Source organism: Lepidochelys kempii, chromosome 14 (assembly GCF_965140285.1).
Source record: "Lepidochelys kempii isolate rLepKem1 chromosome 14, rLepKem1.hap1, whole genome shotgun sequence".
Taxonomy (NCBI): domain Eukaryota; kingdom Metazoa; phylum Chordata; order Testudines; family Cheloniidae; genus Lepidochelys; species Lepidochelys kempii.
The window spans coordinates 29,944,940-29,972,054 of NC_136393.1; the positions used below are offsets into that span (position 1 = coordinate 29,944,940).

The following is a 27,115-nucleotide window of genomic DNA, read 5'->3' on the forward strand; positions in this document are numbered from 1 at the left end:
CTTCCCCAATCTAATTCCGAGAGCAGATCTTTTAGACAAACATCCAATCCTGATTTAAAAGTTGTCAGGGATGGGGAATCCTCCATGACCCTTGGTAAATTGTTCCAATGGTTAATTACTCTCACTGTTAAAAAAAATTCTGCCTTATTTCCAGCCTGAATTTGTTTATCTTCAACTTCCAGGCTGTTGAAGCATGGTTTTCCCCGATATCCTCTTTTCTGTAGAACTCAGTTCCTGATTTTCAGTTTTACCAACAGAGATTTTAGTTTGGTTTTTATCCTTGTGAAAAACCCTTCGCCATTCACCTCTCTCAGGTTCCCATGCCCACCAGCACTGGGAGTGGCTCCTGTCTAGATCCTCTATCCCTGCAGGTTACGGGATGGTGAGGGAAAACGGGGAAGAGACTCCTCTGCAGGCAGGTCCAGAGCAAGCGGCACCACAAGGGAGGGGATCTGAAGGGAGTGTTTCCAAGAGTCCTGAGCAGGAAAAAGCCTGTGACCATCAGAGTGAGCCAGTCATGGAGAATGGAAACCTCTAAGGAAGAGAGGGAATAAATCCACTCACAGGACAACCAAGACACCTGAAGAAATTGACCAGCCGTGACACTTCAGTGGAAAGAGATCAAACGTGGTGAATGCAGGAAAAGCTTCCTTTGGAGATCCAGGCTGATCACCCATCAGTGACTGCACACAGGGGAGAAACCCTACAAGTGTGATTGCGGGAAAAGCTTCAATGAGAGCTCAGCCCTTAGTGTGCACCAGAGGATCCACATTGGAGAAAAGCCTTTTATATGCCCTGACTGTGGGAAAAATTTCACTCAGAGCTCAAACCTCATTCAGCACCAGAGGATCCACACAGAAGAGAAACCCTACAAGTGTCGTGACTGTGAAAAAAGCTTCAACGACAACAGGCACCTCATTAGACACCAGGCAGCTCATGTTTCTGGAGAAAAGCTATACAAGTGCCCTGACTGCAGGAAAAGCTTCAGCCAGAGCTCAGACCTCATCAGACACCAGAGAACCCTCTCAGGAGAGACTCCCTATAAATACCCTGTGTGGAAAAATCTTCAGTCAGAGCTCGAACCTCAGCACCCACCAGAGAATCCATACAGGAGAGAAACCCTACACATGCCACAACTTCAGGAAAAGCTTCGGCCAGAGCTCAGCCCTGACTAGACATCAAAGGATCCACCTGAGTTAGCCCTCCACCTTCGGGGCCCTGCCCCATCCAAATCAGTGACGAAATTCATGGTGTGAGGGTTGGTTGGGAGCAGGAGGGGAAGCCTCTGGTCACTGGGAAACAGAGGATACTGGTGCTATTGTTATTTGCAATGCCTCCTTGTCCTTTTGGCTGTGTCATAAATATAAAGGGAAGGCAAACCACTTTTAAATCCCTCCTGGCCAGAGGAAAAAACCCTTTCACCTGTAAAAGGCTAAGAAGCTAAAGATAACCTTGCTGGCACCTGACCAAAATGACCAATGAGGAGACAAGATACTTTCAAAGCTGGAGGGGGGGTGGGGAAAACAAAGGGTTCTCTCTCTCTGTCTGTGTGTTGTTTTTGCCCAGACCAGAGCAGGAATGCAGGTTAGAACTCCTGTAAAGGGCTAATAAGCAATCTAGTTAGATATGCATTAGATTCTGTTTTGTTTAAATGGCTGATAAAATAAGTTGTGCTGAATGGAATGGATATTCCTGTTTTTGTGTCTTTTTGTAACTTAAAGTTTTGCCTCGAGGGATTCTCTATGTTTTGAATCTGATTACCCTGTAAGGTATTTACCATCCTGATTTTACAGAGGTGATTCTCTTACTTTTTCTTCAATTAAAATTCTTCTTTTAAGAACCTGATTGCTTTTTCATTGTTCTTAAGATCCAAGGGTTTGGGTCTGTGTTCACCTGTGCAAATTGGTGAGGATTTTTATCAAGCTTTCCGTAGGAAAGGGGGTGTAGGGTTTGGGAGGATTTTGGGGGGAAAGACGTTTCCAAGCGGGCTCTTTCCCTGTTATATATTTGTTAGACGCTTGGTGGTGACAGCAATAAAGTCCAAGGGCAAAAGGTAAAATAGTTTGTACCCTGGAGATGTTTTAACCTAAGCTGGTAAAAATAAGCATAGGGGGTATTTTATGCAGGTCCCCACATCTCTACCCTGGAGTTCAGAATGGGGAAGGAACCTTGACATGGTGGCAGAGTAGTGGGATTAACTTGAAATCCTTTTGAGATCAATTTGAGATTTTTTGAACCAGAAGCACAGATTTTTTAAAAGGAAATATTCTTTTTTTCCTTTGGGCTACTGGAAAGCAGGTTTTAAGCTGAAGGCAGTTAGAGGTATTTTTTGTCTCTGCTTGGGGGCCAGAGCAGAGACAAAAGGGAATTGTCTTTTGTGAGCTGGAGTTTTCTCTACCTAAAGGCAGGCTAGTTAACCTCCTGCAGGGAAATTCACAAGTCTTCACAGACCTGAAGTTGTTTTTTATCTAAGAGCAACTAGAGGGGTTTTCTGTCTATTTGCCTGGAGACAAAGGTGTTAGGTTTTTTTTAAGGATTTTTCTGTAGGGTGTCAGTCACTATCAGAGAACATAGGTATCCGGTTACAGCACAACCTATATATATATAGTTTTTTAACAAGCCAAGTTTTTTTTTGTTTGTTTGTTTTATTTCTAACTCTCAGGTGTAAAGTTAGTTAAAAGCAGAGAGGCAAACATGACAGAGCCCAAGGCAGAAACAGCCAAAGAGGCTGCCCACAGGAGAGTACTGGAGGCAGCGGAAAAAGAAATGGAGGAGAGGGAAAAAGAGAGGAAGCATGAACTGGAGTTGGAGAAGGTAAGGGCTGAGCGGAATCTACTGGATAACCCTAACAATCCTTCCCTAACAGTCCACAAATGGGAGCAACTATGTCCACAGTATGATGAATCCAGTGATATTGCTGAATATTTTCTCACCCTTGAAAGACTGTGCACTCTCCATAAAATTTCTGAAGCTCACAAGATGACTACATTGGTCACAAAATTAACTGGAAGAGCTCTGGACATATTCAAAAAGATGCTTATTGATGAGGCTTCTGACTATAATAAGTTCAAGGATTTGGTTTTAAAGCAATTTCAAATTACATCTGAAATGTACAGAGTAAAATTTCGAACCCTTAAGATAGGGCCTGGACTAAGTAATGTGGCTTATCTAAACCAGATGAAGGATCTGTTAGATAAATGGGTCCAAGGAAGGGGTGTCACTAGCTTTGATGGAATGTGTGATTTGATAGCTCAGGAGCAATTCCTGAATATGTCCAAGGAGGAAATAAAACAGTGTTTATGGGATAAGGAAATGGACTCAGCAGAAAGTTTTGCTTCTTATGCTCATCGATACGAGCAGTCCCAAACTGCCAGAGAGGCGGGGCAAGCCGGAACAAAACGGGTGGAGAGAGGAACAACCCAGGTCACAGTTGGAGCGGATACCAGAAGGAACACCCTCAGACCACACCTTACTACAAGGGGCAGCCCAAGGCCCCAACTACACACCAAGGAATACTCCAGACACCTTATCGTCCTGCCACACTGTTCTCCAGCAACCACCTCGCACCAGTGACCCGTCATCTGGACGATGTTTTAAATGTAATGAGCCAGGGCATGTGAAGGCCAACTGCCCCAAGAACCCCAACAGATTACAGTTCATTGCACTGGAATCACACCAGAGGTCCTCAGGCCCAGATACCTCCCAGATACCTTCAGAGCAGAGGGAAACTGTGAGTGTGGGCGGAAAGAAGGTCACCGCGTGGAGGGACACCGGAGCACAAGTGTCATCTATCCATGCTTCCTTAGTGGACCCCAATTTAATCGACCCGGAAATCCAAGTGACCATTCAACCCCTCAAGTCCAACTCTTTCAATTTGCCAACAGCCAAGTTGCCTGTCCAGTACAAGGGCTGGTCAGGAACGTGGACTTTTGCAGTCTATGATGATTATCCCATCCCCATGCTCTTGGGGGAAGACTTGGCCAATCATGTGAAGCTAGCCAAGAGGATGGGAATGGTCATCCACAGCAAGGATAAGCAAGCCGTCCCGCCTAGCTCTATTCCGGAAACTTCTACCAGGACCCGGTCAGAGGTGATGGACCCAGACCCCATGCCAACATCTGCAACGGCAGTGGTGGATCCAGTCCCAGAGACCCAGACAGAGCCAGTCCCAGAACCGGCAGCAGCCAATAACCCTACACAAGAGGCTCAGCCAGAGCCTGAACCCCAACATAGTGCACCAGCAGAGAGTGGTTCACAGTCAACGGAAACAGTCCCATCCCTTACATAGCTTCCAGAGGGACCAAGCATAGGTTCACAATCCAATGAGGAACTGATTTCTCTCCAACATCAAGGGAACAGTTCCAGACCGAACAGGAAGCAGATGAAAGCCTCCAGAGAGCTTGGACGGCGGCACGGAGCAACCCACCGCCTCTCAGCTCTTCTAATCAATCTAGGTTTGTTGTAGAAAGAGGACTTTTATACAAGGAAACTCTTTCTGGTGGACACCAGGAAGACTGGCATCCTCAGACAGTTGGTAGTTCCAACTAAGTACTGGGTAAAGCTTGGCCCACGATCATCCTAGTGGCCATGCTGGGGTGAACAGGACCAAAGACCATTTGGGGAGGTCATTCCACTGGGAGGGAATGGGCAAGGATGTTTCTACCTATGTCCAGTCTTGTGAGGTATGCCAAAGAGTGGGAAAACCCCAAAACCAGCTCAAAGCCCCTCTCCAGCCACTCCACATCACTGAAGTTCCATTTCAGCGAGTAGCTGTGGATATTCTGGCTCCTTTTCGAAAAAGACACCTAGAGGAAAGCAGTACATACTGACTTCCATGGATTTTGCCACCCATTGGCTGAAAGCAGTAGCTCTAAGCAACACCAGGGCTAAAAGTGTGTGCCAGGCCCTCTGACATCCTCCCAGATGCAAGAACTTATTTCCTGGCAGGAACTATGGAAAGCCTTTGGGAAGCTCATGGGGTAAATCACTTGGTTGCCACCCCTTACCATCATCAAACAAATGGCCTGGTGGAGAAATTTAATAGGACTTTGGGGGCCATGATACATAAATTTGTAAATGAGTGCTCCAATGACTGGGACCTAGTGTTGCAGCAGTTGCTCTTTGCCTACAGTGCTGTACCACATCCCAGTTTAGGGTTTTCACCATTTGAACTTGTATATGGCCACGAGGTTAAGGGGCCATTACAGTTGGTGAAGCAGCAATGGGAGGGATTTACACCTTCTCCAGGAACTAACATTCCGGACTTTGTAACCAACCTACAAAACACCCTCCGAACCTCCTTAGCCCTTGCTAAAGAAAACCTACAGGATGCTCAAAAAGAGCAAAAAGTTTGGTATGATAAACATGCCAGAGAGCTTTCCTTCAAAGTAGGAGACCAGGTCATGGTCTTAAAGGTGCTCCAGGCCCATAAAATGGAAGCGTCGTGGGAAAGGCCATTCACGGTCCAGGAGCGCCTGGGAGCTGTTAATTATCTCATAACTTTCCCCACCTCCAACCGAAAGCCTAAGGTATACCATATTAATTCTCTAAAGCCCTTTTATTCCAGAGAATTAAAGGTTTGTCAGTTTACAGCCCAGGGAGGAGGTGACACTGAGTGGCCTGAAGGTGTCTACTACGAAGGGAAAAGTGCTGGTGGCGTGGACGAGGTGAACCTCTCCATGACTCTTGGGCGTATGCAGCGACAGCAGATCAAGGAGCTGTGCACTAGCTATGCGCCAACATTCTCAGCCACCCCAGGACTGACTGAATGGGCATACTACTCCATGGGCACAGGTAATGCTCACTCAATTAAAGTCCAACCTTACTGGGTGTCTCCTCAAGCTATAGAACAGGAGATCCAAGATATGCCTCAGATGGGTGTAATCCACCCCTCTGGCAGTGCATGGGCATCTCCAGTGGTTCTAGTTCCCAAACCAGATGGGGAGATATGTTTTTGCGTGGACTACCGTAAGCTAAATGCTGTAACTCGCCCACACAACTATCCAATGCCACGCACAGATGAACTATTAGAGAAACTGGGACGGGCCCAGTTCATCTCTACCTTGGACTTAACCAAGGGGTACTGGCAGGTACCGCTAGATGAATCCGCCAAGGAAAGCTCAGCCTTCACCATACATGTCGGGCTGTATGAATTTAATGTACTCCCTTTCGGGCTGTGGAATGCACCTGCCACCTTCCAAAGACTTGTAGATGGTCTCCTAGCGGGATTAGGAGAATATGCAGTCGCCTACCTTGACAATGTGGCCATATTTTCGGATTCCTGGGCTGAACACCTGGAACATCTACAAAAAGTCTTTGAGCGCATAAGGGAGGCAGGACTAACTCTTAAGGCTAAGAAGTGTCAAATAGGCCTAAACAGAGTGACTTACTTTGGACACCAGGTGGGTCAAGGAACTATCAACCCCCTACAGGCCAAAGTGGATGCTATCCAAAAGTGGCCTGTCCCAAAGTCAAAGAAACAGGTCCAATCCTTCTTAGGTTTGGCCAGATATTACAAGCAATTTGTACTGCAATACAGCCAAATCGCCGCCCCACTGACAGACCTAACCAAAAAGAAACAGTCAAATGCCGTTCAGTGGACCAAAGAGTGTTAGAAGGCCTTTAACCAGCTTAAAGCGACACTCATGTCTGACCCTGTGCTAAGGGCCCCAGACTTTGACAAACCATTCCTAGTAACCACAGATGCCTCCAAACGTGGTGTGGGAGCAGTTTTAATGCAGGAAGAACCGGATCAAGAATTCTACCCTGTAGTGTTTCTCAGCAAGAAGCTGTCTGAGAGAGAAAGCAACTGGTCAGACAGTGAAAAAGAATGTTACGCTTTTGTCTACCCTCTGGAAAAGCTACGCCCATATGTTTGGGGACGGCGTTTCCACCTGCAAACCGACCATGCTGCGCTACGGTGGCTTCATACCATGACAGGAAATAACAAAAAACTTATTCGGTGGAGTTTAGCTCTCCAAGATTTTGATTTCGACATACAACACATCTCAAGATCTTCTAACAAAGTGGCTGATGCACTCTCCTATGAAAGTTTCCCAGAATCTACTGGTTAAAATCGTCCTTGAGATGTAGAAAATATTTTTAGTCTTTATATACTTGGTAGTATATTTAGAGGTGCATGTGTCTTATTACTCTTGCATAATGACAGGTTTCAGAGTAACAGCCATGTTAGTCTGTATTCGCAAAAAGAAAAGGAGTACTTGTGGCACCTTAGAGACTAACCAGTTTATTTGAGCATGAGCTTTCGTGAGCTACAGCTCACTTCACTTCTACCAATGTGATATATGCCATCATGTGCCAGCAATGCCCCTCTGCCATGTACATTGGTCAGACTGGACAGTCTCTATGTAAAAGAATAAATGGACACAAATCAGATGTCAAGAATTATAACATTCATAAACCAGTCGGAGAGCACTTCAATCTCTCTGGTCACGCGATTACAGACATGAAAGTTGCGATATTTCAACAGAAAAACTTCAAATCCAGACTCCACCGGGAGACTGCTGAATTGGAATTCATTTGCAAATTGGATACAATTAACTTAGGCTTGAATAGAGACTGGGAGTGGCTAAGTCATTATGCAAGGTAACCTATTTCCCCTTGTTTTCCTACCCTCCCCCCCCCGACGTTCTTGTTAAACCCTGGATTTGTGCTGGAAATGGCCCACCTTGATTATCATACACATTGTAAGGAGAGTGATCACTTTAGATAAGCTATTACCAACAGGAGAGTGGGTTTGTGTGTGTGTGGGGCGGGGGGGGGGGGTGGAGAAAACCTGGATTTGTGCTGGAAGTGGCCCACTTTGATTATCATACACATTGTAAGGAGAGTGATCACTTTACATAAGCTATTACCAGCAGGAGAGGGGGGTGGGGGGAGAGAAAACCTTTTGTAGTGATAAACACCTATTTTTTCATGATTTGTGTGTATAAAAACAAACATCTTCTGTATTTTCCACAGTATGCATCCGATGAAGTGAGCTGTAGCTCACGAAAGCTTATGCTCAAATAATTTGGTTAGTCTCTAAGGTGCCACAAGTACTCCTTTTCTTTTTGCGAATACAGACTAACACGGCTGTTACTCTGAAACCTTTTTATTTTTTGTGACATTTTCAATCAAAATTTTGTATTTGTCTTTTATTGTTCTCCATTTTTGAAATATTAAATGTTCATAAAATTAATTATTTGGGGGTTGCTTAGTCTCATAGTGAGATTTTGTGAAGGCTCGGCACAGAGTGCCGTTAGTGAAGGGCTCTCCCCACACAGACCCCACTGCAGAGCAGCAGCACCTGGGAAGCTCAACCTGGGAGATAGTGAGCCAAGAGAGCTGCCTCCTTCCTCTCTCCCAGCAATAACCAGAACCTTCTGGTGGTGACAGTTAATGATCCTCCCCCCAGCACTGAGGACAGAAACAGGAAAAGGGGAGCGAGTGGGGTGGGGAGGATCCAGGTCAGGTCAGAATCCTTCTCTTTTTCCTGAACAGAGAGAAACCTCCAGAGCGAATGGACCAGAGACAGAGCCCCAGAGAAACCTGCCCCTGCTGCCAGCCAGGGCTTGGGGCATGCCCTGGGGTCAGCTGCCCATCAGCCCAGGGCCCTTTTAGTTTGAGGACACCCTGGGACAGCCCCAGGTCCATGTAAAATCCTCCTCCGGTTCTGCAGGAGTCTCAGATTCCTGTCCCTGCCTGCTGCACACAAAGAAGGGGGAGGCTAATGCAGATGCAGCCATGATAATGAGAGTAGGGTTGACAGTCAAGGCCTCATAAGGGCCCCAGATCCATGGAGTCTCACACGGTTCTGGACAGAGAAATGACTGGCTGAGGGCAGGCGGCCTTATAAGGGGGCTGGACACTTCTGGGACCCTAACTGGAGCTGTCAGAGGCCATGGCTGGGATCTGATATGTCCATGAACTGGGGGTTCTTGTAGCAGGGCAGTTCACCTATTAACAGCTGTAGGGCCTGGGGTTAGCGATCGCTGATGACTAATGGGGCACACCTGGGTTAGATTAGCTGTTTCCCTACAAAGAGCAGCAGGAGGCACTCAGGAAATTGCAGAGTGAGGAAGGCTGCTGTAGTGAAGACTCTGTGACTGGGGAGTTGCCCCAGTTAAGAAGGGCTGGGGGGTGCCTGCCGACTCAGGAAAGACAGTGTAGAGAGAGTTTGCAGGGAGTACAGCAGCTGCCTGGGGAGGGTGAGCTCCAGCAGAGAAACCTCGGGTTCGGGAAATGAGACAACAGGCAGGAAAGGCCGGGGGAAATGGGTAGACTTGAGAACTTTATTCTGAATGCTGGCTAATGTGATAGAGCATGATGTGAGAAGGGATGGGGACGGGACAGGTGTTTATGAAGTTTATGGAACATCCCAATAAATGGAGACTGCCTGTGGTGTGAGCCTAGAGGGAGCACTGGAGGTGCCCTGCCTGCTTACAGTTCTGTTATTTCTGGGTGTGTTTTCAACACCAATAACTCAGGTGCGAGGAAGCAGTGGGAGGGGGTTGAAATAGCAAAGACAAAAGTGAGGCTGAGTCTCTGGAGAAAAGTCCTGGCAGTCAGATCTGTGGGGCTAGGAAGCATGTCCCCAGGGGAAGCAGTTTGGGGGCTTGGCCCTAAGGAGTCAATGGAAGGGTTTGGTACTGGGTGAGGGGGTCTCCTCTTTCCCTTCCCTTTATGGCAATGTCAGCAGAAATTTGACATTTTTTTGGCAAGGGCTTTAGGGGCTTAGTTCCCCACTCCAATGACACTGAAAGAATCTGCTCTCTTCTCTATCCCCTCCCCCAGAGATGCCCACACCATCATCAGCCTGTGCATGCAGAAGGGAAGGAGAAGCATGCACCATGAATATTTCTGCTAGAATGATCTGCAGGGAATTAATGAATAATATTACTATGGAAATGTCATCATTAGGCCCCAGCATCAACATCAGGCTTGGATGGACAGGGACTGAATCTTCCAGGAGCAAAATCCTTACAGAGGTGGGGGACTCTGTGCTGGTGCCACTCTTTATGGCACTGGGACTCCTTATCTACCTGAATAACAAGGAAGGGGATTGGCTCAGGAGTGGGGCAGGTGGCACCAGGATTTCTGTTGAGGGAATTGTCCCCAGAAGGTCTGCTGGTCAATGGTCATAGACAGGGGTGGCCCTAGACTAGCTGCCAGCAACTGGCGCCTGAGGTGAGCCATGCAATCGGCGCCCCCACCCCCAAATCCCAAGGGCAGATCTAAGCTGAGGTTTTTGGTAAACTGGGAAACATTTTACCCAGTTTTTTCTTTTAATGTTTTTTAAAAGTGTTTTTTGTTTTTGTTTTTAAATAGAGGCGTTTGTCAGTCTGTCTGTCTAACCAATGTTTCTGAGATCAGATAAAAGAGACACAAAATTTTCAGAATATATTTGTACACAACAACTAAATGATATTTCAGTCTGATTTCAAATAAAAATGCATTAAAATGTTAATTATAATTATAATAAAAATTATATTTTTTATTATTACAAATCTAATTGCCATTACCACCCCATCCAATATAGAAAGAAATAAGAAAACTCTTCAATAACCTGTATTTACAAAACACTCCGAATAAAAAACACTCTGTGCTCTTAAAACATGACTTTTCTTACTTTAAGTTTTGAAAATTCAGTCACTAATTCTTTTAGATCCAGTTTTCCAGCTATTTCATGCTCTATTGCCATTGTGGCAAGTCCAACAAGTCTCTCTTGCACCATTGTTGAACACAGATATGTTTTTATCAATATTAACTTTGAGAAGCTATGTTCCCCATTAGCTACGGAATAGCAGTATCAAGGCCTGGGAAGTAGAAATTCACTTTGAACCTTTGTTTTGGGTTCTGAATGGGTGTGTCTCATCCTTCATATGAAAACTGCTGTTTCTTTTGCCGAACGTGAACTGGCTCTGGTTCAAATTCTGTTGGAAAGTCTATTTCTTCAGCAAGCTCAAGGGAATCTACCAGTATTCTTTCGAACCCTTCATCACTTCTGAGTTACTCCAGAATATTTTTAGTTTGCTGCAGTTTTTGAATAGCAGAATGTACGTTCAAGTTCTTTTCCTGAAGCTGCTTACTCGTGAGGTTAATCTCGAAAAGGATATTATACCACAAAATGAGTGAAGTCACAAATTTGAACTTGGAAAGGACATTTGCAAGAGCTTCTGCATCTGAACATGCCCTATTGCCAGATGATCCAATAAAGGTAGTATCATCAGAAATTTCAATTAGGGCATCATAAATGTTTCCAAATTCATAGCAAAGAGGCTTCAAAGCATCAGTGTGACTCTCCCATCTTGTCTAAGTGGTTTCACAGTTAGAGAATTCACATCGTGAGTCAGAATCTCCCAATTGCGTGTTGAGCCTGAGAAAAACACATAAACATGTTATACCAATAAAATAAAAACCAGCAGGATCTTATTAAAGGGGAAAAGGCAAAATACCACATTTATTGTGAATACAGAAAGAATCCTAGTAAGCAGTTAGTTATAGCTATAACATTCCATTCAATCTCATATTTATTCACACATTCATTCATACAAACACACACACACAGGTTCTGCAAGGTTGTTATCATAGTTACCAGCCTTACAGTTGCTCATGCCAAGCCACTGGCCAGGTGGCCTGGACATGAGGAGGGAGCAGGGCCTTGTCAAATGCACATCTGATGCTCCTGGAAGTTGGTTTGCAGAATCAGATCCCAAAGTTCTCACTTTCTAGAGTCCATTTTTATAGGAATTTCTTCCTATGCCAGTCTCTGGGAATTGCTTCATCATGCTGTTACTGAATCAATCAGCAGATAGCACATTCCTGATGGCTCTGTGCTGATAGATGTTATCTTGTTCTTTGGTTCTCCCATTCTTGAGGCTGTTGGGTGGATTCCAGTCTGCCCTCCGGGGGTCCTCTGGTTATTTCCACTTGATGCCTTCTTCAGCCAATGGATGCTGGATTCTTAGGCTGGCACCTCCCTGATCATTCAGTTATTATCCACACCAAGCATCCATCCACGTACATCCTCTATCTCTATTTTAATCACAATTGTTAAAACAACAAAAGGGCGGGGAGTCTCTGGGTGCTGTTTCTGTTGTTACAGAGTATTGCTTTGAGTCTCTCTCTGTGTGAATTGCTTTGAGAACAGACTCTGTCTTAGAATGTACTAACGCAGGTAGCAGCTTACAAGTTTCACACACAGAGGGAGAAAAACAGTACCAAAAACCAAGAGACCTCTTAATTAGTAGTACCCTGGAATTTAAACTATGGGGAATCAAACTCATTTGTGATTTTAATACAGAACTTCTTTAATATGATCCAACAAACACATTGCACCAGGTCAAAGAAACTGCTTGCCTCCAAACAGCATCTAGCAGCATCATTGACAACCAAATTCAGAGAATGCGCACTGCAAGGAATGAAAAAGGCCCTAGGATTGATTTCCATCATTCTCCTTTGCACACCATTGTCTTTACCCTTCATATTACTCCCACTATCATAGCCTTGGCCACGTAAGTTTTCAACAGATAATGGCATTGTTTCAAGCTCTTGTAGAATAGTTTCAGTCACAAATGCTCCAGTGGTACGAAACCCAAAAATGTTCCTTTATAAGCACTTCAACATTATCTTCATCTGCAGACTTTTCCATATCCACAAAACAAATGATCATCGTCATTTGTTCAACATGACCACATGACTCAACATGACTTACATTTCTACCGTGGCCACAGAATGCTAAATTTTGCCCACCGAGGACTTCACTAAAGCATTCAGACGTTCTAATATTTGTTGCCAATATTCTTCTTTTTCCTTGATCACAAGTAAATTTTCTTTGATAGTTTTTCCTTTTTTCAATTGTAATTCAAGTTCTTTCCAATTTTGAAAACATTCCAAATGTTCTGTACTTCTTTCATGTGAAGAGAGAATTGAAGATATGTTTTTCCAGTCCTTCGAACCATTTTCAGTAAGTGATGTACCAATTGCCTGATTTCTAAACAACTTGCAGCAAAAGCAAAACACAGAGTCCTTCGACACTGAATATTGTAACCAGTTTCAATGAATTCCTTCCCCATTAATGAGTTTCCTGTTGTAATGCTGAGCAGAGAATTTTCTTTTATTTCCATCCGTAGGGAAGGGAAATTCATGAACTTGTTCAGGTCCATGTTCCATGAGAATTTGCCTCACGCTGTCATCACATCTGGGCCATGAAGTTGGGTCCCCATACTATAACTTGTTTGTAACTTCTTCATCCTTTCTTCTTTCTACTTCATTTACTTCAATTTCTGCATGTGTCTCTGAAGGTGAATAAATTTTCTCCACTTCCATATCAATCTGATGCTGTGAACTGCCTTAATCTAGAAGTAAGCTTCCATCATCTTGAGTTTTCAAGCTGCTTTTTTGTGGATGTGAGCTACGCTCATCTCGAAGTAATATACCTTCATCATAGGCGCTGACTCTGTGGGTGCTCCGGAGCTGGAGAAAAATTGCTCTGCATCCACAGGCAGCTCCCTGCCCCCCGCTCCAGCTCACCTCCACTCCAGCTCCTCAGCGAGCACACTGCATGTCCGCTTTTTCACCCTAGCTCCCAGCACTTGTGCCACGAAACAGCTGTTTCGCATGGCAGGGAGGGAGGGGGAGGAGGGGGAACGTGGCACACTTGGGGAAGAGGCGGGGCTGGGGCTGGGATTTGGGAAGGGATCCAATAGGGGTAGCGAGGGGGTGGAGTTGCGGTGGGGACTTTGGGGGGAAGGAGTTGGAATGGGGGCAGGGGCGGGCAGGGAAAGGGTGGAGTCGGGGTGGGGTCAGGGGCGGGGGGGGGGGTGCAAGCACGCACCGGCACAGGGGAAAGTTGGTGCCTATGACCTTCATCTTGATGTTCCAAACTGCTTCCATGCGAATGTGAGCGAACCTCCTCTCCAAGTCAAATTCCTTCATCTGGATTATGTGAACTGCTTCCATCTTTATTTGGATTAAAGAGAAGATATTTCGGGAAGGATCCCTGCTGTTTTGCTTGGTCCTTTTCCTTCTCGGCCTTTCATTTACAATACTCAGCTCCTGAGGGTTTTCTTTTTCCTCTTTCTACATTTGAATGGGGCATTTGAATATTGTTATGTACTGTGCTCCCAACTGCAAGCATTACAGTGTTAAGGATGGCTGACACACCACATGGTTGGTGATTTAAACCACATTGCAGTCATCCCAACATGTCTTTTCACTGCTTAAAGGTTCAATGATTAGTAACATACACTTACTTACCTATTAAAACAGTTAGTTACAGCATTTACATGGAAACAAAATGACCTTTTTCGACTTTATAACCCGACACTGGTTGTTTGGAAAGTAATCCCCTTCCTCACGGTTACCCGCTTGGAGTGTGACGTCATCACTTTCATAGTCTATTAAGCGTTAACACTGTTACTTTTTTTTATGGACCTTATTTATTACATATGAACCAGTTATAACAAAGAAAAGTTCATAATTATACAGCCCGATAATAACACTAAGGTTTAATAATGCTTAAAGATACTCACGTTTTGGAGTTATAATGCTGAAAGACGTTATTCTTTATTCTTTGGCACCAGGAAACACAATTTTCCATAGTATTCACTCGATTCTTAACCATCTACCTGCGACGCGTGTTAAAGTGACTGTTTGACATGTATCTGCTCGTGATATCTCTGCTCTACATGAATTTCCGGCTAAGCGACCTTGATGTATAGTCAAGTTAGGTGTCACTAGCATTGTAGCTCTTGCCGCTGGTGGATGTGTTTCATTGTGGCTGAGTTATTGCTTAACAAAATTGCAGAGTGGGTCATCTTGACCCTACATCGCAAATTGAAAAAAAAAATTCGCTAAAATGTTATTTATTTTTGCAGTAAATAAAAATTTGACATATTAATAAATTCTCAGAAATGTAGAGAAATGAATTATAATTCATATTCCCTGCATACACACATGGGAATTGAAATAATGACATCTTAGTTATTTTATTTGTATTTTTTCTTCTTTTTCATTTTTTTCATTTTATTCTATTTTTTAGTTTTATTTTTTCCCTCAAATTTAGCACTCCATTTAACTTGGCAACCTAGGCGACTGCCTAGTTCACCTATATGGACGGGCCACCCCTGGTCATGGAGCCTTTTGGATTTCACTAGAGCTTAGGCTTATCATGACGATTGACTTGAACTTCCTCTTCAGGAGGAGACATTGGGTTGTTGTAGACACATTTGATAGAATCCAGGAATCATGAAGTTCCTTTTTGTTTATAAAAGAGCAATCTGTGAACTTCTGACCCTGAAGTTTAGTTTGTTGAATAGGAATGGCTTGTCTCATCCTGTAACCTGGATCCCCTTGCACGCAGTTAAACATTTGGAAGATTATTCTCCTCCCAGGAATTGTTATTATATATCAAGAAAACCCACATGGAAGAGAAAATATGGGAAAAGCATCATTCAGTGCTCCTACCTTATCACCCATCAGAGAATCCATGAGGCTTAATTTTTGAAATCTGTGATCCTTAATTTTACCTGCTTCATTCAAACACATCAAGAATTTGTTGTTTAAGGACTGAAAGGGGATTAACGTGTCTGGCAGATGCAGAGGAATCCCGACATTAAGAGACTGAGAATTTTAGAAACAGGCTGGGTTGGATACTATTTGGGACACTGACATGATTTTCAGTGCCCCTGTGAAATTCCATCTGGTTACCAACCAGCCCTACAAAATTGCCTTGGGCATATGTACAGAAAAACTTCTTCAAGACTTGTCCCTTAACTCTGTGAGTATTCCATCCACGTTGCACATGCTCCAAATCCCCGTGAGCCTCCTACATCATATCATATGCCAGACACAGAGTTAGAGCTGCAGACATAGAATCATAGAATATCAGAGTTGGAAGGGAACTCAGGAGGTCATCTAGTCCAACCCCCTGCTCAAAGCAGGACCAATCCCCAACTAAATCATCCCAGCCAGGGCTTTGTCAAGCCTGACCTTAAAAACCTCTAAGGAAGGAGATTCCACCACCTCCCTAGGTAACACATTCCAGTGCTTCACCATTCTCCTAGTGAAAAAGTTTTTCCTAATATCCAACCTAAACCTCCTCCACTGCAACTTGAGACCATTACTCCTTGTTCTGTCATCTGCTACCACTGGGAACAGTCTCGATCCATCCTCTTTGGAACCCCCTTTCAGGTAGCTGAAAGCAGCTATCAAATCCCCCCCTCCCCTCATTCTTCTCTTCTGCACACTAAATAATCCCAGTTCCCTCAGACTCTCCTCATAACTCATGTGTTCCAGTCCCCTACTCATTATTGTTGCCCTCCACTGGACTCTTTCCAATTTATCCACATCCTTCTTGTAGTGTGGGGCCCAAAACTGGACACAGTACTCCAGATGAGGCCTCACCAATGTCAAATAGATGGGAATGATCACATCCCTCGATCTGCTGGTAATGCTCCTATTTATAGAGCCCAAAATGCCATTGGCCTTCTTGGCAACAAGGGCACACTGTTGACTTATATCCAGTTTCTCGTCCACTGTAAGCCCTAGGTCCTTTTCTGCAGAACTGCGGCCTATCCATTCGGTCCCTAGTCTGTAGCAGTGCATGGGATTCTTCCGTCCTAAGTGCAGGACTCTGCACTTGTTCTTGTTGAACCTCATCAGATTTCTTTTGGTCCAATCCTCTCATTTGTCTAGGTCCCCCTGTATCCTATCCCTACCCTCCAGCATGTCTACCACTCCTCCCAGTTTAGTGTCATCTGCAAACTTGCTGAGGGTGCAATCCATGCCATCCTCCAGATTGTTAATGAATCATAGAATCATAGAATATCAGGGTTGGAAGATATTGAACAAAACCGGCCCCAGGACTGACCCTTGGGGCATTCTGCTTGATACCGGCTGTCAACTAGACATGGGGCCATTGATCACTACCTGTTGAGCTCGACGATCTACCCAGCTTTGTATCCACCTTATAGTCCATTCATTCAGCCCATACTTCTTTAACTTGCTGGCAAGAATATTGTGGGAGACTGTATCAAAAGCTTTGCTAAAATCAAGGAATAACATGTCCACTGCTTTCCCCTCATCCACAGAGACAGTTATCTGGTCATAGAAGGCAATTAGGTGATACGGGGTGGATCATAGATTCATAGGGTGATACCCTGGCCCCTTTGAAGTCATTGGAAGCCTCATCAACTTCAGTAGGGTCAGGATTTCACCCATAGATTTTAAGGTCAGAAGGGACCTCTATGATCACCTAATCTAATCTCCTGCATATTGCAGATCAGAGAATTTCACCTAGAAACTCCTTCACTAAATCCGTAACTTGTTGATATACAGTGAATCTTTGAGAAAGAGATTTCCAGTCCTGATACAAAGACATCAAGTGATGGAGAATACACCATATTCCTTCATAATTTGTTCCAGTGGCCAGTTACATTCATTGTTTAAAATGTTCATCTTAATTCCACTCTAAATTTATCCTGCATGTTTTCCAGACATTCTTTACTGAACCCTTTCCAATTTTCAGTTTGTTGTTTTATGCCAGAGGCACCAAAACTAGACACAGGGTTGTCTACACTATGAAATTAGGTTGATTTTACAGAAGTCGATCTTTAGAAAGCAATTTTATACAGTCCATCATGTATATCCCCACTAAGCGCAGTAGGTCACCTGAGTGTGTCCTCAATACTGTGGCTAGCATCAACTCATGGAGTGGAGCACTGTGGTAGCTATCCCACAGTCCCTGCTGCCCACTGGAATTCTGGGTTAAGCTCCCAATGCCTGATGGGGCAAAAACATTGTCATGGGTGGTTTTGGGTATATGTCGTCAGTCTCCCTCCTTCCCTCTCTCCTTGAAAGTAAGGGCAGACAATCATTTTGCACCTTTTTTCCTGGGTTACCTTGGCAGTTGCCATAGCATGGCAAGCATGGAGCCCGCTCAGCTCATCACTGCTGTTGTGAGCATTGTAAACACCTCACGCATTATCCTGCAGTATGTGCAGAACCTGGCTAGGAGCCTCCAGCACGATGACGATTGTAAGGAGGACTTAGACACAGATGTTCCTGAAAGCATGGGCTGTGGCAATTGGGACATCATGGTGGCAGTGGGGCAGGTTGATACAGTGGAACAATGATTCTGGGCCCGGCAAACAAGCACAGACTGGTGGGACAGCAAAGTATTGCAGGTATGGAATGATTCCTGGTGGCTGTGAAACTTTCGTATGCATAAGGCCACTTTCATGGAACTTTGTGAGTTGCTTTCCCCTGCCCTGAAGTGCAGGAATACCAAGATGAGACCTGCCATGACAGTTGAGAAACGAGTGGCAATAACCCCGTGGAAGCTTGCAATGCCTGACTGCCACTGGTCAGTCAGGAATCAATTCAGAGTGGGCAAATCTACCATGAGGGCTGCTGTGATCCAAGTAGCCAAGGCAATCAGTGACCTTCTGCTAAAAAGGGAAGTGACTCTGGGAAATGTGCAGGTCATAGTGGATGGCTTTGCTGCAATGGGGTTCTCTAACTGTGGTGGGGGTGATAGACAGAATGCATATCCCCATCTTGGCACCAGACCACCTTGCCAACCAGTATATAAACCGCAAGCGGTACTTCTCAATGGTGCTGCAAGCACTGGTGGATCACAAGGGACGTTTCACCGACATCAGCATGGGATGGTCTGGAAAGGTGCATGATTCTTGCATCTATAGGAACTCCAGGCTGTTCAAAAAGCTGCAAGAAGGGACTTTCTTCCCAGACCACAAAATTACCATTGGGGATGTTGAAATGACAATAGTTATCCTTGGGGATCCAGCCTACCCCTTGCTCCCATGGCTCATGAAGCCATACACAGGCAGCCTGGACAGTAGTAAGGAGCAGTTCAACTATAGGCTGAGCAAGTGCAGAATGGTGGTAGAATGCGCCTTTGGACATTTAAAAGCTCGCTGGCACTGTTTGCTGACTAGGTTAGACCTCAGCGCAACCAATATTCCCATTGTTATTGCTGCTTGCTGTGTGCTCCATAATATCTGCGAGAGTAAGGGGGAGATGTTTACAGTGGGGTGGGAGGTTGAGGCAAATTGCCTGGCATCCAATTTTGAGCAGCCAGACACCAGGGCGATTAGAAGAGCACAGCTAGGAACTCTGAGCATCAGAGAGGCTTTGAAAACCAGTTTCATGACTGGCCAGGCTATGGTGTGACCGTTGTCTGTGTTTCTCCTTGATGCAAAACCGCCCCCTTTGTTGAATTTACTTCCCTATAAGCCAGTCCCCCTCCCCACTTTGATCACAGCTGGCAAAGGAAATAAAGTCCCTATTGTTTTGAATCCATGCATTCTTTATTTATTAAAAAAAAAGTGAGATCACTGACAAAGTACCCTGGGTGGGGTAGGGGAGGAGGGAAGGACAAGGCCACATTGCTTATTGTAGTCACACTACAAATCAAAGCTGTTTGAATGACAGCCTTCTGTTGCTTGGGCCATCCTGTGGAGTGGAGTGGCTGGGTGCCTGGAGCCTCCCCACCCCACATTCTTGGGTGTCTGGGTGAGGAGGATATGGAACTTGGCAAGGAGGGCAGGCAGTTATACAGAGGCAACTATGCTCTTGTTGCCTTTCCTGCAGCTCCACCAGATGCCTGATCATGTCTGTTTACTCCCCCATTAGCCTCAGCATCTCCTCCTGCATGTTCTGATCATGCTCACTGCATGTTTTCCTGGCCTCTGCCACCAAATGCCTCCTTGCATTCAGCTGTGCCCTATCAGTGCGGGAGGACTGCATGAGCTCGGAAAACATGTCATCACAAGTGCGGTTTTTTTTGCCTTTTAATCTGTGATAACCTCAGAGACAGTGTTGATACATGGAGCATAGAAACATTTTCACCTGCAGGGGGGATTAAATGGAGAGTAAAATTTAAGAAGATACATTTCTAAGAACAAAAGGGAGACTCTTTCACAGTGAATCAAGCAATTCACAGCTGACAGCACATGAGTTTTAGGTACAAAGTCGCATTTTGCCTTTTATATTGAGCGCCTGCCAGTATGGTGACACATCACACTCGGCTGGGCAACAGAATCTGGTTTCCAGGCAAACATGGTAAGCCAAAGGGTACACGGGGTTGGCTTCTTCTGCCTTCATAACATGTGGGAATGGTTTCAAACTGCAATGCCCTCCTTTCCCATAGCAAGCAATGCCCGTTGGGTTTGTAGTTTATAAGGAGGGGCTGTGGTTTTGGGGTGAATGTGCAGCACACCCCTCCCTCCACCATATGGCTGTTCTCCAGGATGATCCCTTTTAGCCAAGCGCAAACAGCTCAGCATGAATGGGGCTCCTTTTACTGTTCCCTTACAAAAATTACCCTATTTAAACCAGGTGACCATGAATGACATCACTCTCCTGAGGCTGACACAGAAAGATAAAGACCGAATGTTGCGTGAATGCGACCAAAACCCAGGACCATTCGCTGCCATACTTTGTGCTGCTATGAATCCAGACTACTTGCTACTGGCTTGGCGTGGTAAAGTGTCCTACCATGGAGGACTAAATAAGGCAGCCCTCCCCAAAAACCTTCTGAGAAAAGCTTTCAGAATACCTCCAGGAGAGCTTCATGGAGATGTCCCTGGAGGATTCCCGCTCCATCCCCAAACACATTAACAGACTTTTCCAGTAGCTGTACTGGCTGCGAATGCATTCCAGTTCTTCAGGGCAAATCAAACATTAAACATTACGGGGCTTATTCCTTCACCCGCTTACTTCCCTGGTCCTTCTCACATGAACAGAGAGCAACAATACCCAAAGTCCAAAGGTGCAAACAATTAGATATTTATTGGCGTGAACTTCCAGCACACATGATTCCAGTTTCCTTCCTTAGTGTCCCCCTTCCCAGCTCTGACACCACAGAGCCTTACCTGTGTCCCTGTTCCCATTCCCCCCCTTAGCAAAACATGATTCCAATTTCCCCACCCCCATTCCCTGTTCCCATTTCTGCCCCTTAGCAAAACATGATTCCAATTCCCCACCCCCATTCCCATTCCCCCCCGCAGCCACACACTTCCTGATTGACTACAGACTATATAGTAAAACTTGAGTTTTGTTTAGCTATGTTTTAACTAATTATTTTACTAAAATTTAACTAACTAATTTTAATATATTGTAACATAATTATTTCACTAATTATATTTGCTATTTTAATTAGTTTACACCCAGCAAAATTAATTATACAGCAGACAGAAACAATCACAGAACCAGACAGAGATTATACAAACAAACAATAAAAAAATGGGGACTACAATAATAGAACAACACAGAAATAAGGATTTCACATCCCAGCTATTGATAAGTGAGTTCTTGCCAGACAGGATGCTATCAAACTAAGTTTCCTTTTACATCTTCTAGGCACTTCCCTTTCTCTGGAGGTGATAGGCATTATCAGGACAGGATTGTATTCCTAACAGCCCAATAGCACCTGATTTCAGTGTGACTAGTTTGGAATGTGAGGATGTGACCATTCGCTTCCCAGCTTATGGCTGCCTCTGCTGCTTAGCCAAAGACTGTCACAGTAAGAGAAGGCCCTTACACCGGCAGACAGTGATTTTGATTCTTTCTTTTATACCTCTATCACTAGCTAAGTAATAAAAATACACCTAAATTCTTAGAATATAGGCCTTTACAGACAGGCCTAAATATCTGTAACCCTTCTGCCAGGCCAAGTTGATAGCAGCAAGGGCCGGGTTCAGTACACAGGGGTTCCCTCTCATCAAAGCAAACGCAAAACTGGCTCGAGCCCCCACCCAGTGACCTGGGAAAATCTTACACACCCCCTGGGCGCCTCAAAGAGGCAATACTTCCCCTCTCACAAGCACAGAGTCTCGGTGTAGCAGAGAATCTTTAATAACATGAGGAAGACTTCTTATGTGGATTGGAGCCTTCCAAGACCCATTGTTTGTTAAGTGTTTCTTGATTGGGCACTTAATTTGCACGTTCCTTTCTCAAGAAGCTGACCAAATGCTTTACCAAGGCTACTTAAAAATCAAGCAAGTATACAGCCAATATTCATAACTTCGAATACAAAATGATACATGCATACAAATAGGATGAATAGATTCAGTAGATCATAACCTTTACAGAGATATGTTACATGGCATATGTAGTATAAAACATATTCCAGTTATGTCATATATACATTCATAAGCATATTTCCATACAGCCTTAATGGGTACACCGTCACACTTACTATCTTTCCTGCGCAATGGGATAGTTTGCTCTTGTGCCCTTAATAATGTCTCTTTGAAAAACTGCCAACTGTCTTCAATTGTTTTTCTGTTAGACTTGCTTTCCATGGGATCTTACCTACCAGCTCCCTGAGTTTGCTAAAGTCTGCCTTCTTGAAATCCATTGTCTTTTTTTTTGCTGTTCTCCTTCCTACCATTCTTAGAATCACGAATCTATCATTTCATGATCACTTTCACACAAGCTGCCTTGCGCTTTCAAATTGTCAGCTAGTTCCTCCCTATTTGTCAAAATCAAATCTAGAACAGCCTGTCCCCTAGTAGTGTTCTCCACCTTCTGAAATAAAAAATTGTCTCCAATACATTCGAAGAACTTGTTGGATAATCTGTGCCCTGCTGTGTTATTTTCCCAACAGATATCAGAGTAGTTAAAATCCTCCATCACCACCAAGCCCTGTGCTTTAGATGATTTTGTTAGTTGTTTAAAAAAAGACTCATCCATCTCTTCTTCCTGGTTAGGTGGTCTGTAGTAGATCCCTACCATGACATCACCCTTGTTTTTTTACCCCTTTTATCCTTACCCAGAGACTTTCAACAGATCTCTCTCCTATTTCCATCTTAATCTCAGTCCAAGTGTATACATTTTTAATATATAAAGCAACACCTCCTCTCTTTTTTTCCTGCCCGTCCTTCCTGAGAAAGCTTCTATACCAATATTCCAATCATACGTATTAACCCACCAAGTCTGTGATGCCAGCTAAGTCATAGTTGTGTTTATTTACTAGCATTTTGAGTTCTGCCCGCTTATTCCCCATACTTCTCACATTAGTATACAGACATCTAAGATACTGATTTGATTCCCCCCACCCCATTTCTGTCTTGTCTCTCCTTTATCCCTACTATAATAGCCCACGCTGCCTCCAAATTCTGACCCTTCTCCCAGGTCTCCAAGTTTTTGACTTACCTGTGGGCTTTGGTCACCTGCCCCCTTCGAACCTAGTTTAAAGCTCTCCTCACTAGGTTAGCCAGTCTGTATCCAAATATGCTTTTCCTCTTCCTCGATAGGTGGACCCAATCTCTGCTGAGCAGTCCTTCTTCCTGGAACAGCATCCTGTGGTCAAGGAAGCCGAAGCCCTTCTGGTGACACCATCCTCTCAGTCAGGCATCTCTCTCTACCTGGGCCCCTACCCTTGACTGGAAGGATCGAAGAGAATACCTCCTGCACTCCCAACTCCTTCACCCTTACTCCCAGAGCCCTGTAGTCACTTCTGATCTGCTGAGGGTCATACCTGCCAGTATCATTAGTGCCCACATGGATGAGTAACATGGGGTAGTAGTCAGCAGGCCGGATGATCCTTGACAATCCCTCTGTAATGTCTCGGATACGGAGCCCTGGCAGGCAGCATACCTTCCGAGATGCCATGTCAGGGTGATGGGTGCTTCTGTTCCCCTCAGAAGAGAGTCACCAACCACCACCACCCTATGTTTACTCCTGGGAGTGGTGGCTGCAATCTTCCCAGCCTTAGGGGTACATGGCTTCTCCTCTTCCAACTTTGGAGGTGATTCCTCATTGCTCGTTGCCAGTGCAGCATATCAGTTTTCCATCACCATGGTGGGTGGGTTGGGAGTAGGGCTGGAGCACTGCCTGCTGTCAGAAGTAACCAGCAGCCAGTGTCCTCCCTGTGACACAGCCATATCCTCCTTTCCCGGTGGTGTGACAGCAATCCTCTGTAGCTGGATAGCTTCCTCAGTCTTGGATGTCTCCATATGAATACTCTTGACGAATTCTTCAAGGGCACAGATGCTCCTCAGCCTAGCCACCTCCACCTCTCCCACCTGCTTCCTGAGAGGAACAAACCATCCTGATGTGTAGAAAGAATAGTAAATATGGCAGGCGACCAGCTTGGCTTAACAGTGAAATCCTTGCTGATCTTAAACACAAAAAAGAAGTTTATATGAAGTCGAAGATTGGACAAATGACCAGGGAGGAGTATAAAAATATTGCTCAGGCATGCAGGAGTGAAATTAGGAAGGTCACATCACACTTGGAGTTGCAGCTAGCAAGAGATGTTAAGAGTAACAAGAAGGGTTTCTTCAGGTATGTTAGCAACAAGAAAAAGGTTAAGGAAAGTGTGGGCCCCTTACTGAATGGGGGAGGCAACCTAGTGACAGAGGATGTGGAAAAAGCTAATGTACTCAATGCTTTTTTTGCCTCTGTCTTCAAGAACAAGGTCAGCTCCCAGACTACTGCACTGGGCAGTGTTAGGATATAGATATTCAGGCCTGTCTGTAAAGGTGTATTTAAGAATTTAGGTGTATTCTTATCACTTGGCTAGTTCTAGAGGTATAAAAGAAAGAATCAAAATCACTGTCTGCCGGTGCAAGGACCTTCTTTACTGTGGCAGTCTGAGGTTCTGTGCTTAGGCTAAGGCCTTTGGCTAAGCAGCAGAGGCAGCCATAAACTGGGAAGTGAACAGTCACATCCTTACATTCCAAACTAGTCACATTGAAATAAGGTGCTTTTGGGCTGTTAGGAATACAATCCTGTACTATCACCTCCAGAGAAAGGCAAGTGCCTAGAAGATGTAAAAGCAAACTTAGTTTGATAGCATCCTGTCTGGCAAGAACTCACTTATTAATAGCTGGGATGTGAAATCCTTATTTCTGTGTTTGATCTATCACTGTAGTCCCCATTTCCCTATTGTTTGTCTGTATAATCTCTGCTCTGGTTCTGTGATTGTTTCTGTCTGCTGTATAATTAATTTTGCTGGGTGTAAACTAATTAAGGTGATGGGATATAATTGGTTAAATAATCATGTTACAATATGTTAGGATTGGTTAGTTAAATTTCAGGAAAATCATTGGTTAAGGTATAGCTAAGCAGAACTCAAGTTTTACTATATAGTCTGCAGTCAATCAGGAAGTGAGTGGGGGGGGGGGGAATGGGAACAGGGAATGGGGGTGGGGAATTGGAATCATGTTTTGCTAAGGGAGGGAATGGGAACGAAATGGGGGTGGGGAAATTGGAATCATGTTTTGCTAAGGGGGGGGAATGGGAACAGGGACACAGGTAAGGCTCTGTGGTGTCAGAGCTGGGAAGGGGGACACTAAGGAAGGAAACTGGAATCATGCTTGCTGGAAGTTCACCCCAATAAACATTGAATTGTTTGCATCTTTGGCCTTCGGGTATTGTTGCTTTCTGTTCATGCAAGAAGGACCAGGGAAGTAAGTGGGTGAAGGAATAAGCCCCCTAACAGCCAGCACAGTATGGGGAAGAGGTAACCAGCCCTCTGTGGAGAAAGAAGTGGTTCAGGACTATTTAGAAAAGCTGGACGAGCACAAATCCATGGGGCTGGATGCGCTGCATCCAAGGGTGCTCAAGGAATTGGCAGATGTGATTGCAGAGCCATTGGCCATTATCTTTGAAAACTCATGGCAATCAGGGGAGGTCCCAGATGACTGGAAAAAGGCTAATGTAGTGCCCATCTTTAAAAAAGGGAAGAAGGAGGATCCTGGGAACTATAGGACAGTCAGCCTCACCTCAGTCCCTGGAAAAATCATGGAGCAGGTCCTCAAGAAATCAATTTTGAAGCACTTCGAGGAGAGGAAAGTGATCAGGAACAGTCAGCTTGGATTCACCAAGGGCAAGTCATGCCTGACTAACCTAATTGCCTTCTATGATGAAATAACTGGCTCTGTGAGTGAGGGAAAAGCAGTGGATGTGTTATTCCTTGACTTTAGCAAAGCTTTTGATACTGTCTCCCACAGTATTCTTGCCAACAAGTTAAAGAAGTATGGGCTGGATGAATGGACTATAAGGTGGATAGAAAACTGGCTAGATTGTCGGGCTTAATGGGTAGTGATCAATGGCTCCATGTCTAGTTCGCAGCTGGTATCAAGCGGAGTGTCCCCAGGGTCGGTCCTGGGGCCAGTTTTGTTCAATATCTTCATTAATGATCTGGAGAATGGCATGGATTGCACCCTCAGCAAGTTTGCAGATGACACTAAACTGGGAGGAGTGGTAGATACGCTGGAGGGGAGGGATAGGATACAGAAGGACCTAGACAAATTGGAGGATTGGGCCAAAAGAAATCTGATGAGGTTCAATAAGGATAAGTGCAGAGTCCTGAACTTAGGACGGAAGAATCCCATGCACTGCTACAGACTAGGGACCGAGTGTCTCTGCAGCTGTTCTGCAGAAAAGGACCTAGGGAATACAGTGGACGAGAAACTCGATATGAGTTAACAGTGTGCCCTTGTTACCAAGAAGGCTAACGACATTTTGGGCTGTATAAGTAGGAGCACTGCCAGCAGATCGAGGGATGTGATCATTCCCCTCTATTTGGCATTGGTGAAGCCTCATCTGGAGTACTGTGTCCAGTTTTGGGCTCCACGCTACAAGAAGGATGTGGAAAAATTGGAAAGAGTCCAGCGGAGGGGAACAAAAATGATTAGGGGGCTGGAGCACACGACTTAGAGGAGAGGCTGAGGGAACTGGGATTATTTAGTTTGCAGAAGAGAAGGATGAGGGGGGATTTGATAGATGCTTTCAACTACCTGAAAGGGGGTTCCAAAGAAGATGGATCTAGAAAGTTGTCAGTGGTAGCAGATGACAGAACAATGAGTAATGGTCTCAAGTTGCAGTGGGGGAGGTTTAGGTTAGATATTAGGAAAAAATTTTTCACTAGGAGGGTGGTGAAACACTGGAATGTGTTACCTAGGGAGGTGATGGAATCTCCTTCCTTAGAGGTTTTTAAGGTCAGGCTTGACAAAGCCCTGGCTGGGATGATTTAGTTGGGGATTGGTCTTGCTTTGAGCAGGGGGTTGGACTAGATGAACCTCCTGAGGTCCCTTCCAACCCTGATATTCTATGATTCCACCAGCAGACACCTTTC

General features: G+C 44.8%; 1 protein-coding gene across 1 annotated transcript in view; it reads left to right on the top strand.

Moving 5' to 3' along the window:
- Window positions 1-689: 689 nt before the first annotated feature.
- LOC144929109 (uncharacterized) overlaps window positions 690-27,115 on the top strand; it is a gene marked incomplete at its 5' end in the record, with an annotated part of 32,915 nt that continues 6,489 nt past the window's right edge. The window contains 2 exon segments of the mRNA XM_078848694.1: window positions 690-1,051; window positions 1,053-1,199. Of these exon segments, the coding sequence (XP_078704820.1) occupies window positions 690-1,051; window positions 1,053-1,199 (509 nt within the window).